This window comes from Cyprinodon tularosa, unplaced genomic scaffold (assembly GCF_016077235.1).
Source record: "Cyprinodon tularosa strain WSP-4 unplaced genomic scaffold, ASM1607723v1 ctg126, whole genome shotgun sequence".
NCBI lineage: Eukaryota > Metazoa > Chordata > Actinopteri > Cyprinodontiformes > Cyprinodontidae > Cyprinodon > Cyprinodon tularosa.
This window is the reverse complement of record NW_024038070.1, coordinates 324,923-336,953: the sequence shown is the minus strand read 5'-3', so window position 1 is coordinate 336,953 and position 12,031 is coordinate 324,923. Positions and strand designations below refer to the sequence as shown.

At 37.4% G+C, this 12,031-nt stretch overlaps 1 protein-coding gene across 1 annotated transcript in view; it reads right to left on the bottom strand.

Annotated features, from left to right (window-relative positions):
* LOC119777652 (voltage-dependent T-type calcium channel subunit alpha-1I-like) overlaps positions 1-12,031 on the bottom strand; it is a 182,615-nt gene that overhangs the window by 43,287 nt on the left and 127,297 nt on the right. Inside the window, exons 16-21 of the mRNA XM_038276619.1 lie at positions 11,242-11,934; positions 10,623-10,723; positions 8,783-8,906; positions 7,410-7,478; positions 1,800-1,978; positions 315-441 (exon numbers count right to left, since the gene is read on the bottom strand). Of these exons, the coding sequence (XP_038132547.1) occupies positions 315-441; positions 1,800-1,978; positions 7,410-7,478; positions 8,783-8,906; positions 10,623-10,723; positions 11,242-11,934 (1,293 nt within the window). The remainder of the gene's footprint in view (positions 1-314; positions 442-1,799; positions 1,979-7,409; positions 7,479-8,782; positions 8,907-10,622; positions 10,724-11,241; positions 11,935-12,031) is intronic.

The following is a 12,031-nucleotide window of genomic DNA, read 5'->3' as shown; positions in this document are numbered from 1 at the left end:
AAAGATTAAAAAAGCATTTTGAAGTCACCTTATTATTTATGCAAAAGCAGAAAAATAAGCCATTTTGGTGTCACTCTAATGAGATAAAATAATGAGCTGGGTGAGAAACCCACCAGAAGAAAATTATGTATAAAAGAAGAAAGAATAATAAAAGTTTTCTTGGGAGAAAAACACTTTGGAATTAAAGCTGCTTCACCACAAAATACTTTACCCCTGTAGAGTAATAATAATAATAATAATAATCTGCTTTTGACATGGCAAAATGCAGTCATAAAGAATAAAAGCATACAATAAGTTGAATACAGCTGTTGTACCTGTACTCCAAGGATACCGAAGATGATAAAGAATGCACAACAGATGAGGACAATGTTGCCAATAGGTTTGAGGGAAGTGATGAGGGTCTCCACCACCAGCTTTAATCCCGGAGCTCTGCTAATCACTCTAAAGAGAAATTGCATTACAACAATAACACATATCATTATCTAATAGTTTGTGTTTTAAATCACTTACCACTGAAGTTGCACAAAATATTAAATATCATATACTTTATAATATATTATCTTTTTATATTTCATTTTTTTATATTTATTGGGCTATATGCCTAACTTAACTACTTCCTCAACTTCCGCCTGCTCCTTTGTTTCATATCTTTGATTACTGGACAGACTGATTAATCCAGGTGTGTCTGACCTCACTATCCATAAGAACAATGGCCAGACACACCTGGACATCAGTCTGTCCAGTAAGGAAATACAGGAAAAAGGAGCTGGCTAAAGTTCAAGAAATAGCGGAGATCTTGCCAACTCTAGGGAGAGTCTAGGGGAAAAAAACACGATGCTACACTACATTTAAAAGTAGAAAATACAGTTTTTTTTATTGTGGCGATATTACGGGCCAAATCATGAGTTGTCAAGAGAGGTTAATATACTCTTTCATCTACCACGTATTTTCACGCTGGTTTTTCTGAGTATTTACGCACAATGCAGCAAAATCACGCTGTGCAGAAGCACATGAAATGAATGCTAAAAATGGCTAATTTGACCATGCGGTGACGTGTGCACCTTGTGGATGCATCAAGCATAAACCAGGCTTTACACTCCTTGTTGAGGGTGCTGAGGATGTTAACACCAACAGTCTTCCCACATGTAAATGTTTCCTAATTAAAAACCCACAACAATAACATTTTCCGATGAAGTTTATTGCATTTGGCCGTAAGCGATAATGGGCAAAAATATTAGAACTTAATATGGATAAAAACTCTTAAAATATATTGGCATGTGCACCATGAATCAATGTGCTTATATAATACACGTGTAACTGAGCTAGCGAAATAAATACATTTTTCAATTGGATTCTAATGTCTTGACATGTACAGGTAAAGCATATTTTTTATAAGTTCTGCTTTTATTAATTCTCCATTTGGCTAAAGGATAATCTTATAGGTCAGTTGAATATAGAGTTTATGGAAAAACATCACAACAATCATAGTCAGTGTCAGAGTATATAAATAAACAGCTACATTTATTATTTCTTTTTTGAGTTTTGGATGGATGGAATGCAGAATTGTATATGTATTTGTAGAATTTAATTTGAATAATCTAGAATTTCAGCTTGGAAAAGATGAAAAAGCACCATGGTTTGTGCTATTAAACACAGCAATATTAACATTTTGATATCTGGGCATATTTTCCCACACATCCACAGAAATCTAATATAAGTTTCACAAGTACAACATTTCAATATACAGCAAAACTACAGAGGAATCTACAAATATGATTTTCCATGTGCCTTGTGTGTACCTGAGGGGACGCAGTGTTCGAAGCAGTCGCAGTACTCGAAGCACACCCAAGATTTTCGCCCCTCCCGCCATGGACACAACAATATCAATCAACGACACAAAAACCAGGAATCCATCCAGAATGTTCCAGCTGCTCCGCAAATAAGCCTGTTCGCCCATATACAGTCCCATGGAAACCACCTAAGAAGAAAGGTGGTAAGGGAATATGATAAGAGCATGGAATTGGTTTATTAAGGCAGCTTAAACACAAAAAAAATAGAGATTCAGAGATTGTTGATTCAGAAAAAGTTTTAGGAATATAATAAGCATAAACAAAAACCAGCTATATCATAATAGTAAGAGGAACAATAAATGCAGGACATGTTCTACACATGTAGTGAAGTCGACAAGCATCCCAAGACTATCCATTACAGACAATATGTGTCACATGGATGTACTGTACATTCTACACAATCATGGGAAACTTGATAAAAACATCAAGTAGATGAAATCTATAGGTAATAATGACAATCCCCATCATTTATCTTGAAACATAATTCAGAACTGTAGCTTTTTTTCTTACCTTGTAAAATTAACAGATCATCATCAAGAACTTGTAGGTCAAAAAGTGACACACTGTTTGCAGTACAAACATTGCAGTTTGGATGCACACAGATGGATACTGAGTCCTACAAAGTAGAAGTGGAAGCATGCGTCTAACAGCTGGCTAGCATTTTCTATTTTATCCTTGACTTCACAGGGTGTCAAGACTCTAAAGAGTTTCAGTAATTGCACCTCTACCGAACTGTAAAGGCCAATAAACGTGGAATGATATCCGTCTTGTTCATCTAAACCCCTCTAACCAAGATTTAAAAGCTGAGATCCTAAGAGAAATTTACAGTTAGAGTTTTAATGATGCTGTGAACACCATACTTAATCCGGTTTGGCATCAACTGAGTGGAGCAAAACACTATATTTGCTTACTTTCTACTGACATTACATTAGCTTTTATCCACATATAATCTCCTATTTTAGCTGTCCATCTCCTATATAGTCATAACATTAACCAGAATTAGTTTGCTGGTGTTTTTTTATTTTTCTATTATACCGACTCCAAAGGATGACGATCAGTGATGTTTAATTATCATACTTTTAACTAACACTAGTTCCCCTCAGAGCTGTGTTCTTTATCACTTTTATCCACAAACTTACCAGTGCATAGAGTAAAAATGAGGGCAGACACATAATACATTTTGCAGATGACTCTTTGTTTTATTATCAGGACGTAACCTTGGCTGTGTTGAAAGATTTAATCGGTTGGTGTCTGTGGAAAGGCTGCAAAAGTTAAAAATCAACAATACATTGGTACAATTATCAAGTACTACTTATTTTCTTTGGCTAAAAGTCTATGATAAAGCTAGCCAGCATATATAAGTTTACTGGAAATGTTGATTCTTTTTTGGTGGTGTAAATGCTTTTGTTCTCTTTCATTGAGTCAGTTTCTAATGCTCTGCTATACTTTTCCTACCCTAAAACGCACACTAAATAGCACCACAATGCAGCAAAATCCTAGGCATAAGTGATGTAGAGCCTACTTAACCTTTTTGTTATTAAAGGTGGCAATGTTTGGCTTGTAGATAAGGGATTATAAAACGCAATACAAAAGGATACAAATGTTAATATGTCTCGGTCAATGTCACCCTTATTATTAGAAGTTTGATCTGATAGGCTCAAATAGAGACTGTAAAAGCTCATATTTTTCATTTCATGAATGTTATGGTCATTTTTATTTCTATCTGTTAAAAAATGAAAATAAAAATAGAAGGTCCATAGAGACAATACGGCAAAAGTCTGCTACTGACATTTCTGTCTGTTTGCCAAGTTTTTAGACAAGCTTTGAGAGATCATGAGGGGGTTTAGTATAAACATCAAAAGGGTTGAAAGATCAATGCCTGGAAAAATTCTAATGTCTGAATACCAAAAGCATTAACCAATTTTAATCATAAGAAGGGAAGTGAATCTGTAAAAAGCTCTTGGATTTTTGACTTTATCTTGATGTGCAGTTATAAGTGTCAAGTGATTATCTTTTAGATTGTTTGCTTGTCATTGGGATGCTAAAATCCTATTTCATTTCTTCTGAACTTTGTTATTGTTGGTATTTTTAATACATTTGAAAAAAGTGCCAGGAAAAATAAGAACTTTGGGGCAGATTGTTGGCAATTATGCTGTTTTTATTTTGTTTACCCACTTGTCAAAAGAGAGGCCAAGTATAAAAGAGTAGCAATGGGAAGAAATGTAGCAGATTTTAAAAAAATAACTAACATATCTCTGTTGGGATAAATATTGTAGAAGAGATGTCATTTTAAGAGGGATAGCAAGAGCAAGCAAGCATAAGTTCTTGTGGTTTCTCGTGGAGTCTATTGATATTTTCATGTTATCATAATTGGCTAAAACAAAAGCTGGGTATGTTGGCACTGGGTGTCCCTTTGCTCAATCAGCTCTGACGGAACTGATTAAGTATCTCATGGGAACGGATCAAGACTGATCATTTGTAGGGCTAAATCTGAAGGCCACATATAAATCTTTTTGCCATGAAAGTACGGAAATTATATTTACATTGAGATATAAAAGTTTAGAGTGTTTGAAGTAACAATCATTTTATCTATTGGTTGTCCCACATACCAATAGTGCTTGTTTGCTACTAGGCCCTTCAAAGACCTCAAAAAGAATGAAGACCAGAAATGACCTAGCCTTTAGCAGCCATCACTGCCCTCACCTCAGCATTACTTTGGTCACCTAGCAACTTTAATATAAGGTATAGATCTATAAATCCAGTACACTAAGGTTTTTGATATCATTTACCCTGACACAAAATTCCCCACTTGCACTGTGGGATTTTTTTTTATTTGCCCTTCGAGTTTGGGTCCTCTATGAGAATCCTGGAAGCTTAAGGGTCCTTGGCAGTATTTTAGCTGTTCCTAGGCTTGCACTTTTCTCGAAAGAGTGTCTTAGATGTTTTACCTGGACTCTCCTAATTTGTGGGTCACTACTCTGTGTTCCAATTGGCACAGAGATCACTGTTGCCTTCACCTTCCACATTCTGTCAAGATCTTCTCTATGCCCGTGGTATTTCTTGAGCTTCTCATGTTACTTGTCTCTGCTTTCTGTCACTCGTTATCGCTATATCAATCACTACAGCCTTTTCTCTCTGCTTGTCCATCACTACTATGTCCAATTGGTTAGTCATCCACATTTTATGTTTGAGAGCGTATACTATTTTGACCTCAAGACTTCCAGGTCATACCCAGTACACCTGTTTCTATACATTAGTCCAACCACTCTTATGGCATTCCATGTATGCCCTACCTTCTAGCATCTTGCACACAGGTATGTGCGGGATTGTCTCAGGGGCATCTTTGCATAGCTTACAATTGGGGTCTTTGGTAGACCCCAGCCTGCGTTGATCTTGAACTTAGCTTGTTCCTGTGCTATTATGATAAATGGCCCTGTGTTGGCTTTCAGTCCAGCTTTGTCCAACCACTGTTAGGCCCTTTCAATATCAGACACTTCAGGGAGACCTTTCCCTCTCTTCTTCCTTGGGTGTCTCTGCCTAAGATATTCAGTAAGCACTTGATTAGTGGCGGCCATCCTCCTGTTATCCTCATAGACATTTGTTGGTTCATAATGAATCATGGTTCTGACTTTCACTAATCCTTGTTTTCCTTCTTAGGGTGAAATCCTCCATGCATGGTGAGGTGCTCTCTTATCTTGACATCAGTGGCTTCTGTCTCTTCCTTTAAAGTCATACGGAAAAGGACGTTCCAACCATTTCATTTCTGAATTCTCCCAATTGGTGCAAGACTTTACACGAGTGAATAAAGTGAACGTGATTGGTCGTTTGTTGTCTGAAGGTTCACTAACAAGTTCGCTTACAAGTTTGATTGTGACCGGTTTCTTTGAAGCATCTTGCTAACCAGTTAGTAACTTATTACTAGTAGTTTCCCTATGGGAGAGGTGGAAAGTGGGGACGAACATGTGGAAGAGGAAGCCAGTATCTTATCCATTAGCAGCTGGTTCATTTGTACAGGAACAGGAACTCATGGGATGCATTTACTTCTTTTGCCGCTAGGTGTAAATCATGTCGGGGCCCAATATTCCTCAATCTCTGGGAGCAATAGCCAGCAATTTAACCCCACTGTAGGTTTAATGTGGTGACCGGTGAATCAGAGCCCTTCCCTTGGAGAACAAGATACTAGAGCACTTTTTGGTTCCTAGAAAGTTTAAATTTACAATTTTAGCCACAATCATCCATCATTGCTGTCTAAGCTTGACCATTCCCCTTTGACCCATACTGAATCATGGGGAATAATGGGCTACAAGGATAATCCTGATGCATCCTTCAGATTGGCCAAAGAGTGTACACACTTGTTGGTCGCATTTGAAGAAGTCTTAGGAGGATTTTTGGATAGGGACTGCCTTTGATCAAGTGTGTTATGTGATCAGTTTACAAATGCAGCTTGGAAAGGACACAGCCCCTGAATCGAGACATACACTTACATTTTTATTTCATTCTATTCTATTCCGTCACCGCAGTACAATTAGCCAATGCAAACTAGTTCTTAAGTTGTTTCTAAAGTGTTGAATCAACACTGTTTCATTCTTCAAGTTTAAAAAAAACTTATGTTCGCATGTAAAAATTAGGTGTCCTGCATAAGAAAAAAAAATAATTATCCAAAATTGATCAGGTCAAGTAAATATAAGGATTTTCAAAAATAACTTGTTTGGATAGGATTCCAATAAGATTTAACTTCTTCTTCTTCCAAATATAAGGAAATGAGCGGTTTTTGTTTTTTAAACCAGTGTGCCTCTTTACATATTTTTTTTATCTCTATGGTCTGCAGAAACCATGCAAGAATGCATTATACATCAAACATATGTTTTATAACTTCAATATTTTTTCCTGAAGATGTTTCATGCAGCTGACCAATTTTCCTACTGTGTTATATTTTTCGTTTTCCTTTTTTTGGCTCCATCTCATATGCAGCATTCAAACAGATGATAAAATCCTATGGAGAGATTGATGCTACACAAACAAGCACATCAACACATTTTTGAGATATACGAGGTTCCGACACACAGGCTCTAAGGAAGACTTGTACCACTCAGCCAGGGGACTGACAAGTCTGAGGCTCCTCGACGAGTTCAGATTGGTTAATAATTGATTGTGGGAGTACATAATTGATGGCCCACTTATGCCAGATATTCGCCCAGAGAAAACAGACAAAGAACAAAAAATTCAGGGAGCAGAATCCCAGAAATAAAATGGAGAAACAAACATATTATGATTTGTATAAATTACTCTTGAGACCCGAAAAGTTAAAGCATAAAGGCCATGAGAAATGGTGGAGATTTCAGTGGAGTAGAGGAGTTCTAAAGTGGTAGATGGGTCAGTGGTTAGTGAACTGCATAATGCCTTATTTGCAAAAACAACCCAGTTTTAAATAAAAGAATGGGACATTAAAATATGTTCTATGTGAGCTCTGAAGATGGGTCTATTGAAACCAGCAAACAAAGAAAATATCTCTTTAGAGGCTGCATCAGCAGTAAAGTGAGACAGGTTGTAAAATGTTACCTTGAGAGTCATCTCGCCCACAAAGATGGCAGTAAAGATGTAGTTGGAAATGGTAAGAAAGACTCTTTCCTGTACAAATCAAAGAGAGGGAGAGAGAGTTGAAGCAAATATGCTAATTCTGATTTCTACAATTTCTTAACAGCACCTTTTATATATTAACATTTAATTAATCATCAGAAAATGCTACAATACAGCAAAAACAACATGATTTATATGAAACCTCAACCACAGATGGAGTGCCTGGCAAGAGAAGTCACTAAATTCAATCTACATTTTATACATTACAATCAAAAAACTTCTTGTATTTTATAGGGAGTTATTAGATGGATCACATAAAATATGGAATAATGATGGACACCCTCTGTTGGCAGTCTGGTAACCCCCTTAAATATTTTTTTAATAGATATTTTAAATCAATTTGTAAAAAAAATATGCATGCGATTTCGAGATACCATTGGTTTGTTTAAGAAAATTTATATCTAATAGATTAATGGTAAAATTTACAATATGATTTAGCTTTTTTATTAAATAGCGGTATATTGAGTTATTTATTGTCTTAATTCAATAAGCAGTACATTTAATTATTTAATGGAATAATTAATAGTACATTTATTTATATCATGGGACATTTAAATCCAAATGTATTCAGTTTGTTTCTTTTATGCTTTTGTACTTTACAGGTGTCACAACATGATGATACTATAAAATCATCTTATCTATCTGTGCATTGCAAACTCCAGGGGGGCAAACCTTATGTAGAAAGTTTTAGAATCATATTTCTGTGCAAATAAAGTGAAAAGTCCTTTGGATTATGTCTTCACAAGCGTCACATTTTAAACATTTGCCTGTTCTCTTCTGTCAGACTAGCTCTTACCTACAGTAGTTCAGTAATCTTAAATGGATGGTATCAGATTAATACATCTTCAAACCAAAATGTTATGTTTCACTCTGATCTGACCAGGGTACCTGACTCTACATGCTTGCTGTGTCTTCTTTATTATTCTTATTGCCTTCTCTGCGAGGAGTCGATCCATTAATGTGGAGCGTTTAAAGCCTTTAAATGTTCTTATCTGCTTTCTTCTTTTTCTTATTTATGCTGAACTGGCAGGTAGCTGACTATGCTGGATTCTATTTAGGGGGTATTTTAGTAAAATAAGCCAACATGTATGACAGACACTTATTTAATTCCTTTTTAAAAAACAATTTAATGTCCCATCTGTTTTCATGGTTATGTGAAAAGGGGCATTCCTGTACTCTTTGCATTGTCCTACAAAGATTGAAGTTTACTCTCATTATGAGGTCTATACAAAGTTTCAAGGGGTATGATTACTTTAACAAGACCCTTTACAGATAGAAACTTCAGATGGATTTACCAGGCTGCCTTGAAGTATCTTTGGCCTCTCAAGAGCCACTGTGATGCAGTTGGAGAAGATAAAGGCCAACACGATATAGTCAAAAAGCTTATGGGCGATGATGGACTGGCACATCAGTCTGAACCTGACAGGAGAAATCAAGATAAAAGACTTTTAAAAATGCATCATAAATATTTATTTTCCTAACACTCTGCCTAAACCTATGTGCACTTTTCACCCAATCAAAATTAAATCAGCTCCTGCGATTGCATATGGTAGCTCCTTCACATCTCAGTAAGTAAATAATGTCATTCAGCCTTTGTTTTCATTGCTCCTAATTCAAAACAAATTATATTAACAGCACTGTCGGTATCCGAGGATCTCTGAGTCAAGAGGTCTGATGGGAGAGCAGAGTCGAGGGATCTGAGTGGAACGCACATAAAAAGAGTAGAGGGAGATGCTGATGGCAGATGGAAATAGGACGTTCAGGATAAACACTGAATCTGCTTTTGAGAAGTGAGAGAGAGTGACAGTGCGTTCTGCCAAAAAGCAATTAAATATTTTCACTGAAGTGCTTATCGGAACAGATGACAGGAATATAAAATATATGAAAAAATGATTATTTTGAATAAACATGGAGACTTTTGGAGGCCTTATTCAAAAAAAAATATTTGTGTCTAACGCCCTCAATGCTGATTCAACTTTTCAGTGCAAGACTTTCACATTTCCGATCTCTCTATAAGATGATGATTAATGATCTATTGATATAACATTAACTTTTTATTCCAAATGTCTTTCATTCTGCGTGATGTTGCAGTTTGTTTCCATGCAGTGGTTAGATTATGGCTTAGGATTTTCAAGCATGGAGTTTGTATGTTCTTCCTGTGCATGTATGGGTTCTGACCAGTTCTCTCTCTCTCTCTACTTTGGCTTTCATCCAAAGTCCAAAACCAGGACTTTTAGGTTAATCAGTTAATCTAAATTGCCCTTCTATGTGTTGCATGTGATAGGCTGGCGACCTGTTTAGGGTCTAGCCTGCCTTTTGCCCATAGACTTTTACAGACAGGCACCAGGCCTCTTTCACCCTGATGGATAAGCGACAGAAGAAGGATGAATGGATCTTCATTCAAGTCATTTTGCAGCCTATTTGAAACCATTACTTCAGTACTTCACAACAATATACTCGCCATTTGTAATTATTTTAGAACTCCTGTCATCCAGTCCCTGATCTGATCTCGCTGTCACTTCATCCTACTTGTAATACAATTCTTAAACCTTTTTAATGGACTCCTTAGGATGGTTTATGCATGTGGGTCAGACAACCTATTAAACCCATGAAAAAAGTATCCCTACAAACATGAGTGAGGGGACATACAAAATGTTGAAATTGGAGAATACATTTATACTTTTAATTGCCTTAATCTTGAAATAAAATTATTTGACAAATTGTAGAATTTTGTGACTGTAAGATAATGCATTCTTTAAGTGAATGAAGAACCATTGCTTGCTGGCAGCAGGGTTGCTAAGCAACAGACAACGGACCAGGTATGAAATTGATACTACATTTTCTTTTAAGGTGGCATGCTAAGTTAAAAGAGACTTATGCTTTCTGCATTTGGTTGGACTGAGGACAGTTTGTATTTACACCTGAAGCAAACCGGACAAGAGACTGTTGGGAAGTGAACCAAGATCACCTCAAAAAGGGGGTCTCCGTCAGGTTATTTGATCCAGATCAGAGTTTTCCGGTCTTTGCTCACATCTAAACAAAATGTCCAGAGCAACCAACTCTGTTCCATTTAGAACATACCAGATGTGGCATTTAGGAAATACCAGATGTGGCATAAAGATTATGATAACTTACTTGTTCTGGGGGGAGAAAAGGAAGATGGACCAATCATCTCTTGTTTCGCACCAGTCTGGTCTGTACGCTTCCAACATCTTCTGGATTCGAAAACATAAGCTCTGTAAAAAAAACAAAAAAAAAAAACATGCTGTATCACAGCTCATTTATGCACACACCTTAGAAGAAAAACTTAAAACTTCAGTGAAAAAGTTCCCTCTTAGATTGCCTTCTTTTAATTTTTCAGGCAAATTAAACAGTTACAAATGTGGCACGAGCTTGGAGCATCTTCCAACATGACCATCTGCACAGCTCTTTCCCCTGCTGTCTAAATAGCAGGGGAATTGCCATGATCCTAATTAATTGTTTTGCTCATACAACGACTTTCTGACAGTGATTCCTGGGAGAGAGACATGCACATAGAAAGTTGCTAGAAATCCAACCCAAATGAGTTAAAGATGACAGCATTTTTAAAATCAAATTTGAGTTAAATATTAGTTGTTGAAATGTTAATAACAGACTATGGTCATATGCCCTGTAGTATCTATTTCTATTTAATTTTTAACTGAAACTGGAATATTTCTTATTTGTAATCATTTATGTTATTTTGTCTCCCCTTTTTAAACAAAGAGCAAATTACATATTCTATGTCATCATCCAGATCCTCCCGGTCCTTGCTGCGTGTGTTGACCTGCGGAAAGACGTCTGTCATCAGGTGGTTCTGCGGGTTGTCCCCTCCAGTCTGTTCCAGCTGCCGCCTGGAGGGCGGAAGGAGCAGGTGTGACAGTAGGGTCTTCCCATTACAGTCCTGGTGGATTCCCTCCAAGTCTCCACTATTACTGATCACAAGCCCTCCAGAGAAGCTCTTCTTCCTGTGGTGAGCATGGAGTTTAACTGGAGGCAGAGCATGATGTTGCAATGGGTTTCCAGTTGGAGACTGTAGCATGTTCGGGAGCTCTAATGAGAGGGCTCTGCGGTCTCTACGAGGTGCAAAATAGTTGTGGAGCTTTGAATGTGGAAGCTGAAGACAATGAGGAGCAGCGGCAGGAGGAGAGAGAAGGGACTCCTCTTCATCAGGTTGGATATGATGGTGATGGTGGGGGGTTGAAGAGGCACGAGGACCACGGATACGAAGGCTTCCACCTACCACCCCTCCTAGACCCCCCAGACCACAGCCATAGAAGGGCCTTGCAGATGTAGGTGTAAAGGCAGGACTTGCAGAGGGAGATGAGGAGGAGCAGGGTCGGCCCCCAAGGCTGCTCCAGCTGGAACACAATGGGTGAGGCTGGGGAGGCAGTGGGCGGCCCCAGTTGTGGTAACCTCGACCTGGGTACTGTAAAAAAAAAAAGAACCTTGTAAAAATCTACCACACATTTATAAAAAGCACTACTTTGAAATAATATTTCTGGAACCTCATTTTTCAAAATCCT